Source organism: Ursus americanus, chromosome 1, assembly GCF_024610735.1.
Source record: "Ursus americanus isolate L20-20 chromosome 1, mUrsAme1.1.p, whole genome shotgun sequence".
Lineage (NCBI taxonomy): Eukaryota > Metazoa > Chordata > Mammalia > Carnivora > Ursidae > Ursus > Ursus americanus.
In genome coordinates this window covers 94,144,976-94,172,611 of record NC_142127.1, presented here as the reverse complement: position 1 = coordinate 94,172,611, position 27,636 = coordinate 94,144,976, and the positions used below count along the sequence as shown (strand labels likewise).

Here is a 27,636-nt window from a genome sequence, read left to right as displayed (position 1 = left end):
CAAGTGTATAAAATATTTACTCTCTGACACTGTACAGAAAAAAATTTCCCAGCCCCTATCTAGAAACTGGTATTCTAACTCCATTTTCAAAAGTTCTCGGTCATAAAGCTTTTTTAGATCATTGTACAGTTTTGGCATAGTCTCGGTAAGTTCTTATTTCAAAGAAACACCAGACACATGGGAAAGCAGATTTTAGCTCCACATTTTAATCTTGTGAAAAATGATATAAAGAATGGACAGAATCCAGAATTACCATTCTAAGTAAGAATAATCTAGCGAGATAAACCAATTTTTAGAATACAGGTATTGGCCTAGGAAATCACCTGGGAAATATTAGAGATTGCTCTGAGGAAAATACTAAGGAATAGCAATATATGCTAAAAGTTTCATATAAACTTTGTCATGGTGTATAATGAAATAAATTCTAGTATATTTTATTTTATTTATTGTCATATTTGAGCTTTGAGATAAACGTACCCAAAAATACCTGTAAGATACTTAATTGGTTTTTATATTTCTTTCTTATTATGTTGACTACTAATTACACGATAATTAAAGTTCTTCTTTGGTAGACATTGTGTAGTATTACTGGGTTCTAGATTAGAATTGTATAGGAACTCAGAGCTGCAGTGTTCATTTTTTTGTGGCTTTTTTGTTAATGCAGTAAGGGCATCTTCCATGTAAACTAAAAGGTACTGAGACATTTTATTGATGCTCTCAAAGCATCTTATCTGAAAGCTGTATTTCATAAGTTGTAATAATAACCATTAACTAGCCTAATTTATTTCCTTTTGTCTTTCTTGCTGGATGTTTTTTCATAATTTTTCACATGATCAGCAAGTGGTAGTGATGGAAAAATAAGCTTAAGTTCACAAATCAGAATAAACAGAGATTCACATTTTTCCCTTAATCCTTAATGTAGTCGATTTGTATGTTCTTTCTGATTGCAGACCTTGCTTGCATGTACAAGTTATTTAGTCGTGTGCCAAATGGCTTGAAAACAATGTGTGAGTGTATGAGTTCCTATTTGAGGGAGCAAGGTAAAGCCCTTGTTTCTGAGGAAGGAGAAGGAAAGAATCCTGTTGACTATATCCAGGTAAGCGAATACAGAAGATTCTCTTTAAGTTTGTGATAAAATAATTTTGACACATGGTAATAAAAAGATCACTTTTACTAAGCTGTACGTGTTTTGTATTTTTTTTTTAATAATAATATTTTTTATTATGTTAGTCACCATACAGTACATCCCTAGTTTTTGATGTAAAGTTCCATGATTCATTACTTGCGTATAACACCCAGTGCACCATGCAATATGTGCCCTCCTCAATACCCATCACCAGCCTAACCCATTTCCCCCCACCCTGAAGCCCTCAGTTTGTTTCCCAGAGTCCATAGTCTCTCATGGTTCATTCCCCCTTCTGTTTACCCTCCCCTTTCTTTATCCCTTTCTTCCCCTACCGATCTTCCTACTTCCTGTGTTCCATAAATGAGTGAAACCATATGATAATTGTCTTTCTCTGCTTGACTTATTTCACTTAGCATTATCTCCTCCAGTCCCATCCATGTTGCAGCAAATGTTGAGAATCGTTCTTTTTGATGGCGGAGTAATATTCCATTGTATATATGGACCACAGCTTCTTAATCCAGTCATCTGTTGAAGGGCATCTCGGCTCCTTCCACGATTTAGCTATTGTGGACAATGCTGCTATGAACATTGGGCTGCATATGGCCTTTCTCTTCATTCTGTCTGTATCTTTGGGGTAAATACCCAGTAGTGCAATGGCTGGACCATAGGGTAGCTCAATTTTTAACTTTTTAAGGGACCTCCACACTGTTTTCCAAAGTGGCTGTACCAACTTGCAATCCCACCAACAATGTAGGAGGGCTCCCCTTTCTCCACATCCTCTCCAACAATTGTTGTTCCTGCCTTGTCAATTTTTGCCATTCTAACTGGCGTAAGGTGGTATCTCAGTGTGGTTTTGATTTGAATTTCCCTGATGGCTAATGATTTTGAACATTTTTTCATGTGTCTGTTAGCCATTTGTATGTCTTCATTAGAAAAGTGTTCATATCATCTGCCCATTTTATGATTTATTTGTTTCTTGTGTATTGAGTTTGAGAAGTTCTTTGTAGACCTTGGATACCGGTCTTTTATCTGTAGTGTCATTCACAAATATTTTCTCCCATTCCGTGGGCTGCCTCTTAGTTTTTTTGACTGTTTCCTTTGCTGTGCAGAAGCTTTTTATCTTGATGAAGTCCCACAAGTTCATTTTTTCTTTTGTTTCTCTTGCCTTTGGAGATGTGTCATGAAAAAAGTTGCTGTGGCCGATGTCAAAGAGATTGCTGCCTATGTTCTCCTCTAGGATTTTGATGGATTCCTGTCTCACATCAAGGTCTTTCATCCATTTGGAGTTTATCTGTGTGTATGGTGTGAGAGAGTGGTCAAGTTTCATTCTTTTGCATGTAGCTGTCCAATTTTCCCAGCACCATTTATTGAAGAGACTTGTCTTTTTTCCGCAGGATGTTTTTTCCTGCTTTGTCAAAGATTAGTTGACCATAGAGCCGAGGGTCCATTTCTGGAGTCTTTATCCTGTTCCGTTGGTCTATGTGTCTGTTTTTGTGCCAGTACCATGCTGTCTTTGTGATCACAGCTTTGTGGTACAGCTTGAAATCTGGCAGTGTGATGCCCCCAGCTTTGTTTTTCCTTTTCAGCAATTCCTTTGAAATTCGGGGCCTTTTCTGGTTCCACACAAATTTAAGGGCTGTTTGTTCCAGTTCTTTGAAAAATGTCATTGGTATTTTGATCGGGATGGCATTGAAAATGTAGATTGCTCTGGGTAGCATAGACATTTTAACTATGTTAATTCTTCCGATCCATGAGTATGAATATTTTTCCATCTTTTTGTGTCTTCAATGTCTATCAAAGTGATTTGTAGTTTCTAGAATATAGATCCTTTGCATCTCTGGTTAAGTTAATTCCGAGATAACGTATGATTTTTGGTGCTAATGGAATGGTGTAAATGGAATGGATTCCCTAATTTCTCTTTCTTCAGTCTCATTGTTTGTGTATAGAAATGCAGCTGATTTCTGAGCATTGATTTTGTATCCCGCCACATTACTGAATTGCTCTATAACTTCTAGTAGTTTGGGGGTGGATTCTTTTGGGTTTTCCATATAGAGTATCATGTCATCTGCGAAGAGAGACAGTTTGACGACTTCTTTGCTGATTTGGATACCTTTTATCCCTTTTTGTCGTCTGATTGCTGTTGCAAGGACTTCTAGTACTATGTTGAATAATAATGGCGAGAGTGGGCATCCTTGTCGTGTTCCTGATCTTAAGGGAAAGGCTTCTAGCTTTTCCCCATTGAGAATGATATTTGCTGTAGGCTTTTCATAGATGGTTTTTATGAAATTGAGGAATGTACCCTCTAGCCCTACACTCTGAAGTATTTTAATCAGGAAAGGATGCTGTATTTTGTCAAATGCTTTTTCTGCATCAATTGAGAGGATCATACGGTTCTTGACTCTTTTCTTGTTGATATGAGTTATCACACTGATCGATTTTAACTTTAATTTTCTCAATGAAAAAAGAATACATGTAGGGGCGCCTGGGTGACACAGCGGTTAAGCGTCTGCCTTCAGCTCAGGGCATGATCCCAGCGTGTGGGATCGAGCCCCACATCAGGCTCCTCCGCTATGAGCCTGCTTCTTCCTCTCGCACTCCCCCTGCTTGTGTTCCCTCTCTCGCTGGCTGTCTCTATCTCTGTCGAGTAAATAAATAAAATCTTTAAAAAAAAAAAAAGAAAAAAGAATACATGTAATTATCCTAAATATTTCAGAATTTTTGCAAAGTATGTATCTTTTATATCAGGGAACCAAACTCAACTGCTGCTTTTCATTTGTTAACCTGTTTGATGAAGACCTTGTTAAAATGGTTTCAGGAATGAAAATCACTGCTTTTTTGTATGCTTTAGTGTTCATATACTTCGGGGTATTAGAAAAAAATAACTGTTTTCAGTTAAATACTTTTTGTTCAAAATGTGCTTTCAGGCAATACTATGGATAGATTATGCCCCAAGTTTTTCATGTTTCAGTATAAATAATCACTTTTTGGTGCATCTTTAAAGGTGATTTTCTTGGGCTTTACCCATTCAGTCAAGACAGAGAAGGGTGTAGAGAAATAGTTCAGAGGTTCTTTAGTTCATCTTCAAAAGAGTAATATATAAGTGGAAAATACACTACTTCCCTCATTGCTGACATGTTTAATACAGCCTTAGGTAAAGTCTTGAAAATAATAATACAGAACCGATAAGTTTAACACCAAGTGCACCCTTTATTACCAGCAAAGTTAAGATAAACATACCTGATTGTAAGTGTATTGTTTATAGAAAAAATTATTATAATGTATCCTGAATTTCTTTGTTTCTATTTGGAAGGGCTTATTGGATCTGAAGAGTAGGTTTGATCGCTTCCTCCAGGAATCGTTCAATAATGACCGGCTCTTTAAACAAACTATTGCGGGTGACTTTGAGTATTTTCTCAACCTCAACTCCAGGTCCCCTGAATACCTCTCATTATTTATTGATGATAAGCTGAAGAAGGGAGTCAAAGGGGTAAGTATTAAAGCATTTGAACACATTACATTTTATTTGTACATTTAAAATTGGGTATAAAATTAGGAAATACAAAAGTAGGAAATTTTGTAGATACGAAATTAAGCCTGTTCCTTTGCTGTGCTTTAAATGTGTGCTGTGATTGAAAAGGATTATTTAAGGTATCTGAAATGGTCAAAAGTACTTTGGCATTTCACCTATGCATAATTTACATCAGAACCAGACAACTACACAGCCACAATTGTTGAACAGTCTTTATGGACTGTGAGGATTTGATATGCTGTAGAGATAGAGATAATAGGGAACTAGAAGACAACTGTCATAGCATGGAATGTTGCTCGCTGTCCTCTGGTTCTGGGAGTTACATATCAAACAATAATACTTGGATGCCAAGAATGTGAAGGAGTAGATTAGAACTGCTATCAGAAAGTAGTTTGAAAGCCTTTATTATATATCTGGGATCTTACAGTGTAGAAAATCAAATTAAGCATATTGTGATCACAAATAGATTGGTCTTTTTAACTTCGTCTTAGAATTTGTGAAACAAAAGGGAAAAGCAGCAAATAGCCATAGGATTTCCAGCCAGCTATAACAACGAAGAAACAAACAAGAGGAAGATCATGATAGGAAAGACAACATCCATTTAGTCTTCATATTTTTAAATATATGCTTAATAAAATCTACAGTATCATCTTGCCCTTATTTAAGAGATAAAGACAGGGGCCTTTTTAGTCTTTGAATTATATAACCAATTATTACTCTTCTGTTTGCACAACGTAGATTTTGAATGAGCTGAAATGAAAATACCTCTTTTGTCTGTATTAAGTTTCTCCCTAAATGCTATTGAAGAGCATTATAACATTCTATTTTGTGATTAAAATTTCATTTCAGGGGCACCTGGGTGGCTCATTCGGTTAAGCATCTGCCTTCAGCTCAGGTCATGATTCCAGGGTCCTGGTGATCGAGCCCCACATCGGGCTCCCTGCTCAGCGGAGAGTCTGCTTCTCCCTCTGCCCCTCACCCTCTGCCCCAGCTCATGCTCTCTCTCTCACTTGCTCGCTCTCAAATAAATAAAATCTTAAGAAAAAAAAAGTTTCGTTTCATTTGTTCTCAGTCATCCTTTAATCCAGCCATTATCCCCTCATTTCCTCCATTCAGTGGTTGGTAGCCCTTTAGGGGAGGGAACTCCAGTCCCTGATCCATGGTGCTACTCTGTGAAGTAGGAGGCACATTCTCAAACTAGGTTGCTCCTGACAGCATCTCTCAACCAGACTATTTACGTTTGTTCAAGTCTTGTTTTTGTTCTTTAGAGAGGTAGGGGGAGGGAGGGGGGCAGAGAGGGGGAGAGTGAGAATGAGAATTCCAAGCAGGCTCCATGCCCAGCACAGAGCCTAACACAGGGCTCAATCTTACAACCTTGAGATCATGACCTGAGCTGAAATCAAGAGTCAAGACGCTCAATGCACTGAGCCACCTAGGCGCCCCAGTCTTGTTTTTCAACTGCAGATGAACTGTGGTACTACTTTTGTAGAACTAAAGTTCTATAATTATTAAATTGTCTTTTCATTGATTTTGCAGCTAACAGAACAAGAAGTAGAAACAATATTGGATAAGGCAATGGTCCTTTTTAGGTTTATGCAAGAAAAAGATGTATTTGAACGTTATTATAAACAACACTTGGCAAGGAGACTTCTCACAAATAAAAGTGTTTCTGATGACTCTGAAAAAAATATGATCTCTAAGTTAAAGGTAAGGTGTATATAAGCTGGAATGATGCGCTCCTAACTAATGTTTATCGCATGATTGAACACCACAACATGTGATTAGAAAATATTTAATTAATTTAAAATACTTATTTCTATAAATTAATAAAGCTGGATTTTTTGAGCAGGTTGCACTTAGATTTGTTTAGGTTCTGGGACATTCAGAGTTTGTTGGAATATCTCTTGGTGTGGCAGGATACATTCATGGAGATCTGGGGGAGGATTAGTGTAAGGGAAATGGGAAAGGGAGTGTCACCATTTAGTTCGATTTCACAAAGTGTGGCCATAGACTACGTGTACTCCTATCACCTGAGCTGTCTATTAAACACGTAGAGTGTTGGTCCGTGCCTTTAGTGAGGTGTATTGGGATCTCCAAGACAGTCTGTGAACCTGCATTTTAAAATAAAATCCATGGGTTACTCTTAAACACACTGAAGTCTGGTAGCCACAGGTGTAGAGCAACTACTGGAAAGATTTAGAAAGGATGTCAGTTACATGGAAGAGTTTATTTCTTTGTATATTTGCTCATAGAAAAATCCATTGTTTATTTGTGTATATTTGCATTTTTCTTCCAGACTGAATGCGGATGTCAGTTCACATCAAAACTGGAAGGAATGTTTAGGGATATGAGCATCTCAAACACAACTATGGATGAATTCAGGCAGCATCTACAGGCAACTGGGGTAAGATTCTCCATTGACTTCTACTTATGTGTGAAGTCTTTTGTAATGGCTCTTTCATCCATGTTAAGCTGAACTGCTGGTGTCATTTCTTTAAATGTTAGTGACAACATTTGTATTGTCTATGTGTACTTTAAAAATTATTCTACCCCATATTAAACCCCTTTTTTAGCTATTAACGTTAAAATATTTTTTTCTTATTCTCCTAAAACTTAGTTTATCCTCTCCGCGTGACGAAATGTGCTGAAAATTTAATAGAATGATTCCACTGTTATAACTATTATAGATTGTGGAAAGAAGACAGGGCTTTGGCAAGCTTGCTGAGTTTAGTCCTCTTCCTCTCACTTTTATCCCCCAGGATTGTGCAATCTTAGAATTGTAACCTGACCTGCCTGTATATACTCTAGTATTCTCATCTGTAAGAAGATCAGCATAAAAGGGGTCTGACGTTCTCAGAGCCCGTGGGAGATGAACAAGAGTATAAAAACGCTGACGTTAGTGTGTTTATAAATAAGGTTTTGTATTGTGACTCCCAGAAGGCAGTAAAGCTGCAGCTTACATGGCTTTGGAGTCAGATGGGGTTTTTGTGAGGATTTAATGAAGTTCAGAATTTTGTTTCTTTTTTTTTTTTTTTTTACTGTTTTTCAACTTCACCTTAAGTTTAGAGAAATCCACGGGTTTTCTTTATAAAAGTTTTCTTTCTCAAGTGACCATATACAACTTCATGATTAAGACCTGTAACAGCCATTTAAAAACTTTGGAGGTCATTCCTCTGATTTTCTTCTCTATCTCGCTCTTTTTGAGAGAGAGAGAGCATTCAGGGCAGGGAGTGGTGGGAAAGGGCAGAGGAAGGGAGAGAATCTTAAGCAGGCTGCATGCCCAGGAGCCTGACAGGGGGCTGGATCTCATGACCCTGAGATCATGACCTGAACTGAAGCTAAGAGTCAGATGCTTAACCAACTGAGGCACCCAGAGTGCCCCCATTCCTTTGATATTTAGATATGAAACCATCACTTATACTGCTCCCAGTCTCATCATAGACCAGTTACAGATACACACACACACACACACACACACACACACACACACACACACACATATATATATATAAAGGCATTCTGACTCAGAGGGACTTCTGGTCTCTCTCCATTGTAAATAGTTATATGATTTGCTTCATAAAGTTTATTGTGGAGAAGGGCTGAGAGCAGGAAAGATAAAACAAGTCTGACAAATGGAAATCTTGTTGGGCATGAACTGAATAATGTGGTTATCCTAGGTACCTTTTTTCTTTTTTAGATTTAGAGATTTGTGTTTGATTCTGTCTGATACATTAATATAATTATATTTTCATGCGATAGAATTATTTTTCCTGTTTATTTTTTTCTTCCACTAATCCTACACATATTGAGTGCTGTAGGGATATAACCTGGTCTGAGTAAATAGTTTGTTGAAATAAACCATCTGTAAGAGAAATGTTCTTGTATGGGTTCCCACTTTTACTATTTAAGTGTCTAATTACCTTGTCTGTGATTGGTGAAGGTCTTTTGATAGGAAAATTATATTCTTTACTCTTGACTACTTTGTTGCCTTTCTTCATTTTTAAAAAGGGGCGGGGGTTAGTTGTTCAGCATGATGATTTTATCAGATCCTGTTTGCCTTTCTTTTCTGTTACAAAGTTTGTAACTTTTTCATTTATCTTAATAATTCAAATATATCTCGCACTCTGCGGTAGAATATTTGTTTAATAATTTGCTAACTGCAGTAAGTTAGATGCTCAGAGTTACGTATCTGCTAATCTGGTTGCAGTTTCCACTTAGTGAAAGGCCATTATTTGCCTACAGTTATTGGCTTTTTATAATTGTTTATGCTAAGGATCTTAAGCTTTAAGTCTTTCTAAGCCTTAATCTACATTAGAAAGATTTGATGAAAAGTGGCAAAATAATCAGAACAAATATTGAGATTTCTGAAATCTTTGAGCCCTTTTAAAATATCACCAATGCTCAAGCAGATCTTTCTCTGTAACTTTATTAGTTGCTCTTGGCCTGTTGAAGTATATCAAGAGAGTGGCTCTTCCATTTACTTTTAGAAGTAACATGAAAGTGCTTTCTTAAAATTCAAATAATACTTGTGGTGTATTTTATTTAGATAAATCTTAATTATTATGCTGAAGGAAATTTTATGTACTTGTCCATTTTTTCCTGTGTTTTTATTTAAAAAACTAGGACAGGGGCAGGGAAGCCAGGCTTTCCATTATATTTCTGTTGACTTATATCAGCAAGTCATATTATATCCCAGCAGACTTTTCTGATACCTCAGTCTCTCTCTCCTCCTCCCAGTCATGTACTATCTTTGAATATAAGTTGAATGTCTTCAAAATATTACTAAAAAAGCTATAGGAAGAGGAGATAGAAACCACTAAAGCAATAGTTCTTTGAGTTTCTTTGTTTTGGGGGTTTTTTGTTTTGTTTTGTTTTTTGGGTTTTTTTTCCCCCATTTAACAAATAATTAAGCGCTTTCCATACCAAGCATTGTTTGGGTACTGGTTATATAGCAGAGAATGGAAGAGACTTAATTCCCTTCCATGACGGAACTTCCATTCTAATCTGGGAGACAAATGACAAACGAGATAAGCACATAGCACCTTAGCTGGCGATAGGTGATATGGAGGAAATCTGTAGTGGCAAAGTGGTGAGGGAAGGCTTCCTTTAAAAACTGACATTTTGAGGAAAGATAGGGAGCAGGCTGTGTGGGTACATGGGAGAAAGGAGAAAAGACTATTGTCTTGGTTGGATTGAATCAAGTTATGATAACATTCCTGCCACTTGAAAATGCACCACTCCCACTGCCAACCTCTGCTCTTCATCTAAGAGTCTCTTCTGTGGCCCTGTCTCCTCTGCAGCATCTAAGGGTACTGGTTCAACTTCTGTTTGTTCGTTCGTTTGTTTAAGATTTTATCTATTTATTTATTTACCTATTTATTTGAGAGACCCTGCACAAGCAGGGTCAGGGGCAGAGGGAGAAGTAGAATCCCGGCTGAGCAGGGAGCCCAACGTGGGGCTTGATCCCAGAACTCCAGGATCAAGGCCTTGAGCCAAAGGCAGCCACTTAACCGACTGAGCCACCCAGGCGCCCCCCCCCCCCGCCCATGCCGTTCAACTTCTTTAAAATTGAGTAGTCATTTAGTAGATACTTGTGAAGAAATCTGAGTGTGGCATACTTCTTGATAATTATGAAGTTTAGCCTTCCCTTTAAAAAAATCTGTATCACTAATCATCCAGGTTAGATAAACATGGAAAAATGGTTAGAACAAGCTGTGAATATCAATAATAAAGATAATATTTCACCCTGAGGAATTCCTATTAATGTGTTTTCTAGTTTTCTTAAAAATTTATGTATAAAGAAGAAAATCTCTAACTGCGACAGTAATGCTAGCATATATTTTGTAGAGGTGGTTATCCGTTACCCAGTATTTATAGAGCACACTGTGTAGAACTGGATCTACAGTGTCCTGTGCAGAGGTCATTAAAATAAGAACTACATGTGAAAGCCTCAAAGTTCCCATCAGTGTAGTTGAAATGTGAACGGGATATTAGAAATAGGTTGTTAACATGGTAAAAATATTTAAAAGCTAAGATGAAAGATTAATATCCTTAAGATGAAAGATTTAGAATTCTTTCTAAAATGATACTGATAGGGCCCATTGGCATTTTATCTAAAAAAACATAAGGGTCAAAACTTCACTTTTCTCAGTGACACCAGTAAGACTTTGTTCATATACTAAGAACAATGCTTTGGTCATTATTTTAAAATCAGTATCTTAAGCAATAATTATAGATATTTGCCAAGATAGTTAAAATTTGGAAAATACTGATCTAATCTTTAAGAAGATAAGTTTTATTTGCTAGATTTTGGACATGGAACTAACTACTTGGATAACTCTAATGCAGTGTCTGTATGGAATGGAAAACAAATCCTAGTTGATTTGAGGGGACATCATTTTATCTTTTACACAGGTATCTTTAGGTGGTGTTGATCTCACAGTCCGGGTGCTCACGACAGGATATTGGCCCACTCAGTCAGCCACACCAAAGTGCAACATCCCACCAGCACCAAGACATGCTTTTGAGATATTCAGAAGGTAAACATAAATCAAACTTTGTGTTTGTACGTACAAATAGTTGTCCAGAATTGAAATAAACTTGAGCATTAGTGGTGTCCCTGATTGAGGATGAATTTATGCTGTTTTTTTCCTCGTGTTCAAAAGGAGAAGTTGTTCTTTATGCTTTTTAATATGTAAAAATGAGTTGCATAAACTCTTTGAAGAGGACTATTTTCCATGGTTAAGAGTGTAGTTTGCATTGTTGATGTGTGCCCCTGGCTTAGAGCAAATTGATGACTGGGTTACTATGGAGAAAAGTGATCTTATGAATAGTAGCAGCTTAGCAGCAGGCCAAAGGGCAAAGTATACTAATAGAAATTAATGTTTCCCTTATACATAGACGCTTGTTAAGGGTTGTTATCCTGTAGTTTTAATTCCAAATGTGTCAATTACATGACTCTCTAAAACCTGGTTTGATTTGCTAAAGGTTTTACTTAGCCAAACACAGTGGTCGACAGCTCACACTCCAGCATCATATGGGTTCTGCAGATCTCAATGCCACATTTTATGGACCAGTTAAAAAGGTAAATATTGATAGCTTGAACATATTTACATTAAGTAATCTAAAGTTAGTTTATAGAATTGATTTCTGATTCTTGTTGACCTGGGTAAATTATGTATTTCTCTTTACTTTACTACTTATCTGAAGTACTCAAAAGGGGAAACTGGCTTTAACTTCTGTTCTCTCAGTTGGTTAGCTTCATTGGACGGTATGAAGACTATATCAGTAGCCTTCCTTCAGGAATATATAAGACAATTGTGCATTTTATTTACAAGATTAAATTTGAGACTGTTGCATAAGATAATGAAATGTAAATTGATTTGAGAGCATACAGAGCTGTGAGTCCCTTTTCAAAATCCCTGATCAGTCTTTTATAATCCTTATTTCCAATACATCAAAACCAGGAAAATTAACACGAGATTTGTGAAATAGACAAAATAATTATTAAAGTGGTTATTATACAAATTAGCAAGGCACTAGTGAATTGCGTTCATTTAAAAAATGTAATTTCTTTCTTATATCGAAAATTGTGAGGTTTAGGGTAACAATTTACTTTCATTACTTAGGTATAAATCAAATCAGTCATTTGCCTTCAAATAGAAAAATAACATCCCACCAGCACCAATAATAAGCTTTTAGAAAAACATACCCAAGGAAAAATACCCAAGTTGTTATTTAGGCAGCAAATAACGGTTTTATTCTATATTTTAATAATAGCGCTACTGGTTTCATATGTCACTGTAACACTCTTTTTTTTAATATTGTCAATGTCTACACATATTCTGATTTTTAGATTTAATTGAAATGGGAAGTATTCTTTACAATTCATTTAATTGAATTATGTTTGATACTGTCATATGAGTGTAAGTGGGAAAGTTAAGGATACTAAACACTCAGCTTTTAATTATTGCTTACTTTTGTTTTAGAGGAGAGGGTTTTTCCCTAAATAATCATGTTTTCTTTTGAAGTCTTATTAAACAGATCAGTGGGTTCTAAAAACAGTTCGTATGTTAATTACTAAAGACTTAAATTTCTATTTTGTACTTAAATCGTAGAGCAGGAACAGACTTAAGGATGGCAGAGATCTTTTCCCCCCATCCTGTGGTGTTACTTGATCTCTTGCTGTGATCAGACCACAAAGAAGGAAACCCCTACTGCTTTTGGTAGCTTGTAAAATGGCGGTGTTGTCTTTAAAGTCCAGTATCCCATCGTGTACTGTTAAAATAATTTTTGGTAAAACTATAAGGACTTGTTGATTCATTATTTGCTCAGATACAATAAAATGTTCGTAATGGGGAAAGAAAAGACAGTCCTTAAAGATTTATTGTACGTGTGTGTATGTGTGTGTACACATAGCCATACACATACCCATTTTTTTAAGTGACATTTCCTTTTTATGGAATAAGTTATGTAGTTTTGCTAAGGGGAGAGTTGGATATTACAGTACTTATTTTTGAAAAACATACGGTTAAAGTTATCAGGAGATAATTTTATCTTGTTTATATTTCTTAAAAAATGAAACAGGAAGATGGATCCGAAGTTGGTGTTGGAGGGGCGCAAGTAACGGGCTCTAATACACGGAAGCACATATTGCAGGTCTCCACTTTCCAGATGACCATATTAATGCTCTTTAATAATAGAGAAAAATACACGTTTGAGGTATGGGTTGGTTATATAAATTTTAAGCATTTGTATTATTTCTGATTCTCACCTGTTACTGGAGTCTTTCTTATTTGAGTAACCTTTAAAGTTATTATTATTTGAATATTACTATTATTGTTATTATTAAGTAACCTTTGAGTACTACTAGGGAAAACAGCGTAAAACTGGGCTTTGGAACTGTATGAACACCATACACATATTGGGTCACATTTCATTTAGTTAGTTAAAAATCAACTGTATTGAAGCATAAGTTTTACTTGATAAAACATGTCCCATCTAAGTGCATAATTTGATGAGTTTTAACAGATCTGCGCACCTGTATTAAGTGCCATCACAATCAAGGTACAGAATATTACCCCCTAAATTTTTATACCTCTTCGCAGTCATTTCCCTCCCCCTTCCTCAGACTGCCGGTGATCTGCTTTATATTGCTGTAGATTTGTTTTGCCTTACTAGAATTTCAGATAAATGGAATCCTAGAATATGTGTTGCTGTTGTCCATTTTCTCTCACATCACATACTTCTGAAATTCCCACATGTTGGTAGTTCATTCCTTTTTTATTGCTGAGTGATATTCTAATATATGGATTTACTCTGTTTTCTTTATCCATTCACCTATTGATGGGCTTTTGGGTTGTTCCCAGATTTAGGGTGTTATGAATAGAGAGCTATGTTGAGCTTTTTAGGAGACCCAAGCTGTGTCCCAAAGTGTTGTGCTAGTTTACATTCCTGCCAGCAGTGTAGGGGAGAGTTCCAGTTGCCCCACATCCTCTGCAAAATTTTAATAGTCTTTTAATTTTAACTGTTTAACTTGGTGCGTAATTGTATGTCATTGTGGATTTAATTTGCCTTTCCTTGACTGGGAAGATGTTGAGCATCCCCTCTGTTTCTGTGCCACTTATATGTCTTGTTTGGTGAAGTGTCTATTCCTACTTTTATTGGATTGTTAAAAAGCTTTTTATAAATTTGGTGTGCAAATCCTTTGTCAGACCTATGTGCTGTGAATATTTTCACAGTCTGTCATTTGCCTTTTCATTTTCTTTAAATGATATTTTTTGAAGAGCAGAAGTTTTTAATATTGAAAAAGTCCAGTTGCCACTTCTTTCGTTTTGTAGTTCATGCTTTTGATATCCTAGCTAGGAAATTATTGGCTACCTTAAGGTCACAAAGATTTTCTTCTATATTTTCTTCTAAACAGCTTTTTAGTTTTTGCTTTCACATTTAGATCTATGATCAGTTTCAGGCTAATTTTTTTTATGTGGTTAAGATTAATGTTTAAGAATTATTTCCCCACCTTGGGGTGGCTGGCTGGCTCAGTCAGTAGAACATATACCTGGATCCACAGTCATGAGTTTGAGCCCCCGTTGGGGGTGGAGTTTATTTTAAAAAAATAAAAATAAAGATTTATTTCCCCCCACACACAGATATTCAGTTGTTCATTCCATCATCATTTGTTAAAAAGACTGTTCTTTTCCCTTTAAATTACGTTGGCACCTTTATGAAAAAAATCAATTGACCATATATTTGTGGGTCTGTTTCTGCACTCTGAGCTGTTTCATTGATTTCTGCGTCTGTCCTCAGGCTAGTTTGACATTACCTTGATAGTGTCAAATTTCTTTTGTATATTCATCATCTTTTTTTATTTCCTCCTCTAAGTCCTTTGATTACTTGGTCTTCTCCCTTACCTTTATCGGGTCTGTTGGAGTTGCAATAAAAATCATGTCATTCTTAAGTTTAAATTTAAGATAAAGAATAAATACTTTGAAAAGCTGTAAAATTACTGCCGTACTTATACTTAATTGAAAGTGAGTTTTCAGATACACGCGAACATAGAAATAAGTTAAAGTTCGAAATTTAGAGCAAAATTAAATTAAATTGTAGGCCTATTTTAATACCTGCCTCCATACTTCCATTTATATAGTGGATATAATTGAGAGAGATCATTTTTATTATTTTATTTCTTTCAAGGAAATATTTTGAAACCCAAGTGTGACTAAGTCAAGAAGTTTTGTTCTTACCTGTTTCCAGATGTGTCTTACCTAGGGAGCAATGTTAATTGTCAAGCACAAGTTACCTGTGATTTAGTCCTAAGGATACTGATTAAGCAAGTATTGAGTACCTTACTCAAGTCGTAAGCCTCTTCAAACAGAGGTGGAATTAAATTATCTCTAACAGCTTGAATGTTTTAATCTGCAGCTGCCTTGGGTAATATATTTTAAGCAAAATAAACTGCTCGATAAATGCTAATGTTGGTTTTCAGAGTCCTGCTTTGTAAAGAGCTGGTGAAAATAATGAGAGAAACAAAAATATAAACTAATTTTCTAAAGCCATTATTAGAATTACTAGTAATTTTATTGGTTCAGGCTTACTCTTCCCTTTCCCAAACGGCTTGGGATCACTAATGCTAATGAGCATCATTAGGTAGAGGATAAAATTAAGCAGAACATTCCTCTAATATTTCACATTTTAGCTAAGTCACAAAGCAGATGCCTGAGCATAAATGGCATATGTAGGATGCTATTCCTGTGGCTCCCAAAATCTTCTGGCTGCTTGCATCTTGAACAGGGGTCATTGTGAGAAGGCACTTCAAGTTTGTACTCACACCATGTGTTACATTGTAGTCTGCTGCGTCAGTTATTAGTCTGCTCTTTTACAGAAATCATCTCCACAAATTAGAGAAGACAGTTAATACTTTTTAAAAGGAAGCTGATTTTTAAACTTCAATATTCTTTCTTTTATGAGTTCAGTAAAATGGTATATTAGTTATTTAATGCTACATAACACATCTTAAAACTTAGTGGTTAAAACAACCAGTAACAATTTATTCTCTTCCCTGGTTTCTGTGGGTTAAAGATTTAGGTAGGGCTGGATTGGGTAGTTTTGGCTCAGTTTCTCATGAGGTTGTAAAGATGTCAGCTGGTGTGTCAGTCATCTAATGTTTTTGTCTGGGCTGGAAAATGCACTTCCAGGCTATTGGTATACTCTTCCTTCCATAAGGCTGACAAGTTCATTTCACCTATTGATAAAGAGGTCTTAGTTTCTCTTCACATGGGCCTTACCACATGGTTGTCCTTGCGTCCTGTTGGCTAATTCTCCTCCCTAAAGTGAGCCATCCAAGAGACCCAGGCAGAACCTGAAATGCCTTTATGACCTAGTCTTAGAAGTCACATATTGTCATTTTCTGATTTTCTTGATCACCCAAGTCAGCCCTGATATGCTGAGGGGATCACACAGTTAAAACGTACCAGGATCAGGGGCACCTGGGTGGCTCAGTCGTTAAGCATCTACCTTTGGCTGAGGGCGTGATCCCAGCGTTCTGGGATCGAGCCCCACATCAGGCTTCTCTGCTGGGAGCCTGCTTCTTCCTCTCCCACTCCCCCTGCCTGTGTTGCCTCTCTCACTGGCTGTCTCTCTGTCAAATAAATAAATAAAATCTTAAAAACAAACAAACAAAAAACATACCAGGATCATTACAGGCCATCTTAGAAGCTGCCTGGAAAAGGTGGCACTTATTCGTAGTGTCACATTCATCCACAGTAGTCAGGCCGCTAAAGCTTTTTCCTCTTTTTATGTATTTCTTTAATTAATAGAAGTATGTATTATTTAAAACAGCTAAAATCAGGACAGACATAAAGTGGATAGTATAGTTTGGATTATTGTAACTAATATTTGGTTTTTGAAAGAGATGTGGGTATTAATACATATTTTTCTGAATGTTTATTATAGTTCTTAAATTTTTCTGAGAATGAGTATGAAGTATAAAAACTAATGGAAAATAGCAAAATTAATGTCAGGCAGTAGAATATAAATAGAAAATGATCAAACAACATTGATAATTAATACTTCATTAAGAAGTTGTAACAATCATTAATGACATAACTTCACATCATGTAAAGGAAAATGGTTGGAAGTACCAGGTGAAATAGACAGTTCACAATCACAGAAGTGCCTCACAGATGTACTGACTAACCAGACAACAAAAAAGAAGATCTCATAATTAAGATTTCATAATTACCAAATTAAAATTGAAAGCTTTACAGAGAACTTCGAACTCAGAAACAAAATACCCATATTGCTCTTAGGAAATATCTGAGGGTGGCATAACCTTATTACTAAAAATGAACAAGAATACAAAAAAGAAAAAGCGGTAGGTTATTCAACTTTAAATGTACAAATCTTGAATAAAATACTAGCAAGTCCTATTCAGCGGTGTGTTGAAAGAATGATTCATGTGTCCAAATAGGATTTATTCCTGGAATACAAAGAAGAAATTTGTTAATATAGTTAAGATTTTATTATAATAATAATTAAGTGACCACTTGCTATCTTGCCAGACTTCAAGGAGAAAGTCAATTAATGATTTCTACAGATGTACAAAAAGCATTTGTGGAAGTCAGTCTTCGTTTCATATTTCCAGGATATGGGGGACCCTTAACCACCTAACTATAGAATGAAATGCCTTTAATGTTACAGGGTATATCTGATGAGAGACCTAAGCAAGCAGTAGTTAGTAGTAAAATATTAGGCCCCTTCCCATTAAAGTTAGGAACAAGCTTCAGGATATCTGCCTTTATCACTGTTCCTCAGTATTATTCTATAGTTCCTAACTGACACACCAAGAAAAAAAAAAGTTTTATACAATATCTGGAGTTGACAAAATTTGTAGACAATGTGTTACCAACTGAGAACATTGTCTGAGGAGAGTTCAGTTGAAAAATCAACTTTTCTATAAATCAGAGTTAATCAGAAAATGAGATGAGGAAAGTTATATTTTAAATAAGAATCATAATCTTCCTAGGAATCATTCTAACAAGAAAGGTAGAAGACTTCTACCAAAAGGGCAATAAAAGCAAAAGAATATAAAAGGGTAAATGTGCCCAGATGGGAAATTTACATGTTATAGAGGAGGTGTCCCATTTATGTTCAGCATTAATACCATTGTATGAATGGGCATGTTCATGTACATACATACGTATTTGTATTCCTGTGTGTGTATGTATATATGTAGGAAAAGTCTTAAAGGATGCACACTGAATTGCAGTAGTCCCCTCTGGGAATGATCTGTAATATAAAATATCACCTTAAAAGGTATTTCTAGTTCTTTGAATATGATTAAGCAATCGCATATGTAAATAAGTCACTTTTAGCATGTACATAAAAATTATAATGAATATTCTAATAACAGCACCTATTTAATTTGCTGGAATTAACATAGCATTTGAAATGACTAACAAAGGTAGAAATACAGAGATCATTTGAGGCAAAGGAATGCCTCATCACTAAATTCACCTTTCTCTCAATCCTCACTTACCTGACAGTCCTTTAGAGCAACCTGAGCTATTGCTCACATTTGTGAAAGAGAGAATGACTCTGCAGATCAGGTATATCATCAATGTCCCCATTTTCATGCCCATTTTTCCTGAGCTGCTTTTGAGAAAGAAATAGCTCTGTACAGAATATCAGAGCGACATATCTGGTGGAAACATACATCCCTGTAGATGTGTAGGAACTAAATCATATACGTGTGCAATTCTCTTACTGTCCCATAGACCTAAGAGGTGTATAATGAACCAAAAAATTACACATGCATTCTTTCTTTCCCACACTGCTTTTTTTTCAGTATTACATTTTATTCATACCATAATATGTAGCAAAAAATATCACTTGCACTTCAAAACAGATTTCTTAAGTGTTTTTTGTGTTTAGAATTAATTATCAGGTATATAATTTTTTTTTTCATTTGGTCATACAGGCAGTAAATACGGTCAACTTGGATTATAAATTTTTATTGTATGATTGAAGGCCTTAGCTCAGGCTCACTTTGCTTCTATCTATGAAGGAAGTTGCTGAGCAGAAGTAGTGTTTATCAATTTGAGGGGAAGATTATAGAGTATTTCTAAAATTAGCAGTCCTATGTTGGTTAACACTTTATTTTTACCTAAATATTAAAGCAGATCAGTAGTAACCTCTGCTGGATGACATTTTTAGACCAGGCCTTGTATTTCCTGAAACAAAAAAGTACATGTCTTTTCAATATTTTATAACTTGAATCACCTTTTCTTCAGTTTCTCCAAATAAGTGAGAGTTTAGTGAAGGGTCCTAATTCTTTGTCATAAACTCTTTGTTGCAAAGGGAGTTCTTTGTTGTTAATTATCTCTTTAATGGAATTACCTCTCTCTAATTACTTTCTGCTTGGTCAGTTTTACTTATTAATCTACTGTAATCTTTCAAAAAGTTTAATTATGTCAATCTGATGGAATTTCAGGAAATTCAGCAAGAGACGGATATCCCCGAAAGAGAACTTGTGAGAGCTCTGCAGTCCCTTGCCTGTGGTAAACCAACACAGCGGGTTCTTACAAAAGAGCCCAAATCCAAGGAAATAGAAAATGGCCACATATTCACAGTTAATGATCAGTTCACATCCAAACTACACAGAGTCAAGATTCAAACAGGTATCTGGAATTATGTTTCCTCTTAAAAAAAATGATACTTTTTCTTCTAAAGAAATTATTATCTGTTGGATTTCTGTCTTTAAAAAAAGTAATGCTTTTCTGGTGCTGCATGACAAATAGGCTTAAGGAATAAAGTTTTTATTCATATGTGTTCCTGTCAAAATACAGTTGAATCCAAGTAGAGTAAGCATTTAAAAAAGTAATCGGTAGTGTGAACAGGGTACTTCTTTCTATATGGTTTTCAAGAAGGAAATACAATTTTATTAATATATTGGTAGTTACAAAATAACTTTTTAATTGGCCGAGTTAACTAATAATGGACATCTATTTTTAAAACTGATTTACAGATTTCTCAAAGTCTGGGTTATCTGTCTAGTGTGATTTTTAAATGCAGCTATTTATGTTTTGATAGATAATCTTCTAAGTTTCAAAACCTTAAAATGCATATTATCTCTCTACTTTAAAAACATAGAAATGATCCTATTGTAACAATTTTTAGTGTTTTTATTTTTAATTAATAATGAACATCCTAATATATATTTAACATAATGTATGATATGTGTTTTCTGTGTTTTTAAGGGGGAAAAGGCAATTTACCTTTGCTGATGTTTAAAATTCTAACATAGTTTGTTCCCTGATTTCAGATTTAGCGTTAGATAAACTTCCCAGGGCTGACTTCATCCATTACAGCTATGTATGTAGTCTATGTAGTAAAACAGTATTTTAAAATAAGTATTTAAAATGTTTGCGGTTCTTTTGTTTTTAAAAAATTGTGTTTACGTTTACATTAATAAAAAGAAGAAGTCTTTTAAAAATTATTTTTATTTCAAATAGCTTTTTAAAAAAGCATTGCCTGTTTTGTCCCATAGTTGCAGACCATATCATATCATTGTATCTTCATCACCAAAATGGCTCCATGTTTGGACACAGATGTAAATTGAAAATAAAATAAAACTACACTAAAGAGAGTCATGGAATAAAATATCTTGTTTTCCCTAGTGTAAGACATAACTTTATAGTTTTGGGCAGATGCAGGTTTTGAATTTCAGGACTTGTTTGTATCCTAGATTTAGAGGAAGATGTGTGGTGATATACATATATCTGAATTACCAAACCTCACCCTGCTTTACCCTAAATAAGTAACTCTTGGTAATCCCACATTCCATCATGTCCAGCAGTAATATTTTCAGGTACTATTATTGTTATCAAAAAAATACTCTTCTCTTCATGGATTTTTTTTTTTAAAGATTTTATTTATTTGACAGAGATAGAGACAGCCAGCAAGAGAGGGAACACAAGCAGGGGGAGTGGGAGAGGAAGAAGCAGGCTCATAGCAGAGGAGCCTGATGTAGGGCTCGATCCCATAACGCCAGGATCACGCCCTGAGCCGAAGGCAGACGCTTAACCGCTGTGCCACCCGGGCGCCCCTCTTCATGGATTTTTAATTTTGGGTGGTGGTGGTCTTTGTTAGTATTTTAGATCTAATTAAAATAGAATTTTTAGGGGTGCCTGGGTAAGTGTCCAACTCGCAATTTCGGCTCAGGTCATGATCTCGGGGTTGTGAGATTGAGCCCCGAATGAGGCTCTGTGCTGGGCGTGGAGCCTGTTTGGGATACTCTCTCCCTCCCCCGTTCCCCCTCCCCACTCTCACTCACTTTCTCTCTCTCCAATAAATCTTTTTAAAAAACAGGAAGTTTTGATGTTAACTGTTTGTGTGTATAGTACTTTAAATCTAATTAAAATAGAAATACAGTTATATATGATAAGGTATTCATCTAGATCTCTTAAAGTTCTTTTCAGCTATAAAATCTATAAAATTCTGTAAAGAAATAATGTTTTCATTTTGGAATATTACTTAGATTATCATGATGCTTAAAAATATTTTGTGTAAGTTAAAATTTTCTCTCCGGTGAGAAACTATTTTGACCACATAGGTTTTCTTAAGTTGTCAAAATACATCTTGCCTTTTGGCTCATTATCAAAGATGCAGAGACTTTGTCCTTACCTAATTCTGCCTTTACTATAGTCAGTAAAAGAAGTTCAAACAAAGAAGTTAAATATATTACTCAAATAACACAGCCTTTGAAAAGAATTAGATTCATTGTAATCTACAGCAGTTTCTATAGTTCACAGTCCTCCCTGACACCACCAGTCATGTTTCCCTTTCCCTTTCCCTGATACAGTTAGGTACATATGTACCCCATTGCAAGAGCAAATGCCTCTGTTATCTTTTTCGTAAAGGGAAGGGTATGGTGTGAGGCTCTGGGAGTGAGCTCCTGCCCTCATATTTTAAAAAAATCGTAACTCTTGTGTGTATCACCAAGGTCTTCCCATTTATCTTGGAATGTACCTCTTTAGGTGGCCAAATCCAAAGAACAAAATAGATTGTTTTAAAAAATTATTTCTTCCTCCAACTTTTCAAATCCATAGAAAAAGTTAGAAACACCGTAGTGGACGAAGGTATATCGCCATCACCAGTATTTATGAGTCATTAAGCTTTGTGCCCCATTTGCTCTGGTGCCTTTGACCCTACCCTCCCCCTCTCCCTCCAATTGCTACAGCATTATAAATGAAACAGCAAACATCACACTTCTCCCCACCCCAAATACTTCAGCATACATTTATTTCTTTATTTTCTAAAATAATTGTAATCCTGTGTCACACCCAAGAAAGTTAATAACTTCATACATATTTATTTGTATAAATAAATATTTGTGCACCACCCATATTTGTCCACAGTTGTCTCAAAAATGCCTTTCAGGAGAACCTGGGTGGCTCAGTGGTTAAGCATCTGACTCTTGATTTCAGCTCAAGTCATGAACTCGGGGTCATGGGATCAAGCCCTGAATTGGGCTCTGCGCTCAGTGGGGAGTCTGCTTGAGATTCTTTCTTCTCCTCCTCCCTCCCTGCACTCTCTTCATTCTCTCTTTAAAATAAATAAATCTTTTTTAAAAAATAGCTTTCATATCTTACTTTTTAAATCCAGGATTCAGTCATGGTTTCCCCATTAAATTGATTTTTATGTCTTATTTCTATTTACTCTAAAACAGTATCTCTTTTTTTTTTTTAAATGACATTGACTTTTTTGAGGAAAGGCATTATTCTTTCTTAGTAAGTCATTTAATCTAATTTTACTCTTTTTTGTTAAGATATTAATTAACTTGGGAAAGGATACTGAAAATAGAATTCTTAACCAAGGGGTTCTAAATAGAAATAGATGAATGGATATGCATACCAGAATGATGTTCTACTAAACTGTTCAGTCCGCTATCTCGTGGGTGTGTCTGTGCCTAAGTCACAATGTCTTATGTGCTTCTTTGTAATTTTCCAGTTTCTGCCTCCAGAAATTTCATATCTATTTCTCATTGATGACCAAATAAATAAAAAATCAGTTGCCATTTTTCTTTCTCTGTTATTTCAATCAGAGCAGAGTTGGTAAGAGAAAGGGACTTCTACGTTTAATCCCTGAGCAATTGCCTTGAAGATGGTAGGCAATAACACAGAAAGACTTCTCTTCTCCAGAAGGTTGGAGTAGAATATGCGTTCGTGATAATGAGATTGTGATGGAAAAAAATTAATAAGATATATGATAAGAAATTTTTTGGTAGTCTGTGACACGTACAAATAAATTATTTGTTCCTTTAACTGACACCTCAGTGGTACTTTCTAACTATTGAGCTAACTACATCTTGGCAACAAATAACTCTTTCCTCCTCTTAAAATATCTTGGCGTGATGTTAGTAAAGTATTAGTTGGCCCCACAATGAAAATTATTTACTGGTAATTTTTCTACTAAATATATCCAGCGACCATTTTTCTTCCAGGAGAGGAATCCTTGTATTTTATAAAAAATAAAATTGGCTTTATTATCTCTATAAAATTAAATTCCTAGTGTTTAAAAAGAGTAAGTTAGAATTGCAAGATTTTTATACCTATGATCGTTAGTTATTTAAATATTTGTTAAAATATGGCACCTTTTGAATGTTTACTTGAATTAATAAGTCTGTGTGTATACTCAGGTTGAAATTGTTTTTTCTATGTGGATAATACTAAATTATATTGTTTGTTTATAAACTGCATTTTTCATTACGTGGTAATTACATGGTAAGTGTCTTTTTCTTTTAGTTGCTGCCAAACAAGGTGAATCTGACCCGGAAAGGAAAGAAACGAGGCAGAAAGTGGATGACGACAGAAAACATGAGATCGAAGCTGCTATTGTGCGGATAATGAAATCCAGAAAGAAGATGCAGCACAATGTATTAGTAGCAGAGGTGAGGGCGCTTCAGAACTAGATTAATGTCGGAAAAGCAAAATAATATTAACAGTTCAAATTTAGGAAATTACTATATTCAAATGTTTAAAATATAATTTTAAAATTAGGAAATCAGAGTCAGGTAACACTTAATCATTAAAAGTATGGCACTTGATAATTAAACACAGCAGTACATCCAAATATGTGCACACTTTAAGAACTAATAATTTATAATAAAAAATAATAGAATATTGTCACACAAAGAATAAAAAATTTTCCCTGCTACTTAATATTTTTGTGTTAAACAAGCTACTTTTATTTCTAAAAATAAGTGTTGCCGTTGAAATAGGTAAGAAATGATTAAGGCTGAATAAAGTGTTGGTAGAGGATAGAGAGCTGAGTGAAGAGGAGTGGGAAGTAGAATCGACAGGACTTACTGGTCATGGGAAACGAGGGGAGTCAAGGACTCGTAGGTTTCTGGCTTGGAGGCTGAATGGAGAAGGAAGGGCCGCGTGCTGCTGTGTTCTGCATAAGCAGTATTTTACATCACATGGCAGAGGAAGAGAATTACATGATAGACTGGTCAGTCATTTCAGAACTCATGACATGTTGGCAGTTAGGTTAACTCATTAGTTTTCCCAGCCATTTTCATGGCTCTGGTAGAGTGACATTGATGGCAGTGCCTCGAGAAGGAAGTGGAGCTGAAAGCACCAAGAGAGGGCCTCGTCCTTCGAGATGCTGGCTCGTGGGAAGAGGCAGAGAGCAGTAGTAGGGGACTGAGTGTTAATTTGAGGTATCCTGGATTTTGTTTTTCTGATGGAAAGATATTCAGTATGTTTATATCCTAAGGATAAAGAGGAATACTTGAAAGAAAATGGGGTTGAGGGACAGTTGAAAGGTGAGAGGACTGTGTAGGGAACACAGGTGGGTGGTAGATGTGTTGACAAAGATATTACTGACTCTGCCTCTCTCTAGAACCCAGGGCAGGGTGCGGGGGGTGTGCTAAGCAAGGGTGGATACAAGTTTGAATAAGTGTGGTGGGAGTGTGAGGAATTGCAGACTGAAACGGGATATGAGATGTTGGTGCTCAGGAACTTGGTCAGCTCGAACATACTAGTTTTGTGTTATCAGCGTATACCAGAGATTGGCAGACTTTTTTTTAATGTTCAATTGTAGTGTGAGAGCAGCCACCGATAACAAAGGAGTGTGGCTGTGTTCCAGTAAGGATTTACAGAATAGGCCACGGGGCTGTGTTTGGCCTGTGGGCAGCATCTTGTTATCTCCTGGTCTTCCCCAAAGGTGTAAAAACGACAACTTTACTCAGCAAGGAACCAAGTAGTAGGTTTTGAATGATGTAGTAAATGTGGAGCGGGTGTTTGTCGAAGAGGACCAGGGGAGCCTGGGAGTTGAGAGTACTGTTGAGAGTGTAGCTGAAAGTGATCTTGCATGCAGTCTGGGCCCCGTCAAGAAGGAGGTGGGTCAAAAGAACTTGTAAGTAGCTTAGAAGAAAGGGTCATAGGCTGGGAGATCTCACATGGGCTGAGGACAAGTTTGTTGATGCTGGAGCAATAATACTAGAAGGGAGGTGGATTTTAGCTGGAGGCAGAAGTACTGAAGTTCAGATGTCAGAGAATTGTCAATCCGTTGTGGCCTTGGAAAGCGAACTGTCCAACAGGAGTAAAAGGAAAGCTGGCTTGTGGATGGGTGGGTGTTCTGCAAGAGAGGCAGGCAGGGTGGATCAGTGGGGAGAGCGTGAACCTTGGGGCCAGAAAGGTTTAGATTCTCATCTCTAACTATGGGCTCTGTTGACTTTTAGTGCATGTCAGTCTTCCTCTCTGGCTATTTTCCTCATTTGTAAAAGGAGACAACCTACTTTGCAGGATTAAGAGCATTAAATAAATTAATCTATACAGAGTGACCAGTACACAGTGCACAGTCAGACTTCGGCTGCTGCAGTGGTTACCATTTTATTTTTACCGGTGTCAAAGTACCCAGAATTCTGACAGCAGCTGGAGAAAAGAATGACAACAGTAGCACTTAACCAGGCCCAGGCCACACCATTAATTCATTTAGCTTATGCAACAACTTGATGACGTTCATTTACTTTCCCAGGGGCCCAGTGCTCATAAATGGGAGAGCTGGCATTTGAATCTAGGTACTCTGGGGTCCAGAGTATGTGCTCTTAAATACATTATGCTTCTCAGATGTGTGACTTGGGAGAGTAACCCAGAAGTTAGTAGACTAACAGTATCAAAATGGTTAAACCATAATGTGCTATTCATTCATGCTAATATATTCCAGCTAATTCTTAACTACCAACCCACTTCAGCATTCATATTCTAATGTGAAGGAGGCATGTTCTAACCCATATATTACATTTTCAAATAAAACATTTTTAATTAAAGTTAAATTTTTGACTTAGGTAATCAAATTATTAGAGTTTGATCTGAATCTTAAAGTGACATATCAGTTCTCTTCAAAGATAAGTTTTGTGTGTTTATATGGAAATTTAAAAATTTTCTGGTAAGAATTAGTTTTTTTTACTTTCTCTTTTAGGTAACTCAGCAGTTGAAGGCTCGATTCTTACCAAGTCCAGTTGTTATTAAGAAACGTATTGAAGGACTTATTGAGAGAGAATATTTGGCACGAACACCTGAGGATCGCAAAGTATACACATATGTAGCATAAAATGCGTTCAGAAATTTGATTTATTCTTGGACTGTACTCTTCCGCATGGACTGAGACGTTCTTTTAAATCATTAAATATTAAGACGACCATCTCTTCTATTAAATTACAGTACATGTTCTAGACCATTCAGATCAAGCCTTTACTCCCTTTGAGAGTTTTCAACATCAATTGATTGAGCTTCAGGCTTTACAACGTTTATCCCTGTAGAGATCATCTTTACAGTTCCTCGGGAAAATGTGAATGTGCCGCGTTTTGTTTTCAATACTGTATGAAAACAGGAAAAAATAAAACAAAAATTTAGAAAATACAGCTCATTAAAATAAAATTGTTGGATTTCATTTCCCCAGGTCTTCAGTGTTGATGTAAGCGTGTTTTGTAGTGTTGCTTAGCACTTTGCGCATACTGTATAAGTTGGGTAACAGACATGGTGGAAGAAATGACGCAGTCCCCGGTTGTCTTGCTCTGCGTAAGACACTTCTTTAGCTAGTCTTGTTTAATTTAAAGGCTTGATAAATATACAGAGACCCAAACATACATTTGAGCATGCTTTGTTCTACCACTTGCACTTACTAATCTTCTAGCCTTATGACCAGGAACCTTTAGTTTGGGCTCTATACACTCCCTGATTTGGTTTTCCCCTGTTGTATTTTGAGATTTCCCAAATTAAGTCCTAACGATTAGGTTTTGTTCTACGTTATCTCTAGAGAGAGAAAATATTTTAGTATGTATAAATGGTACGATAATTTTTTGCTGTTGTACTCACTGCTAATAGTGGATTGTATAGGGCAGTGTTTTTATTTCATTTATTGTAGACAAAAATAAATGATTTAGTATACACACACCCACTAATTCAAGTATGTCAGA

General features: G+C 36.0%; 1 protein-coding gene across 3 annotated transcripts in view; it reads left to right on the top strand.

Moving 5' to 3' along the window:
- The window catches only part of CUL3 (cullin 3), a 93,142-nt gene extending 66,032 nt beyond the window's left edge, over positions 1-27,110 (top strand). For 2 of the 3 annotated variants that reach the window (XM_045775334.2, XM_045775335.2), the window contains 10 exons: positions 951-1,096; positions 4,437-4,613; positions 6,192-6,362; positions 6,952-7,059; positions 11,070-11,194; positions 11,643-11,739; positions 13,242-13,376; positions 19,645-19,831; positions 23,957-24,102; positions 26,640-27,110. In XM_045775334.2, coding sequence (XP_045631290.1) covers positions 951-1,096; positions 4,437-4,613; positions 6,192-6,362; positions 6,952-7,059; positions 11,070-11,194; positions 11,643-11,739; positions 13,242-13,376; positions 19,645-19,831; positions 23,957-24,102; positions 26,640-26,771 — 1,424 coding nt within the window. In that variant the 3' untranslated portion in view covers positions 26,772-27,110. The remainder of the gene's footprint in view (positions 1-950; positions 1,097-4,436; positions 4,614-6,191; positions 6,363-6,951; positions 7,060-11,069; positions 11,195-11,642; positions 11,740-13,241; positions 13,377-19,644; positions 19,832-23,956; positions 24,103-26,639) is intronic. The other variant, XM_087863925.1, reaches the window with a different exon arrangement.
- Positions 27,111-27,636: the final 526 nt, after the last annotated feature.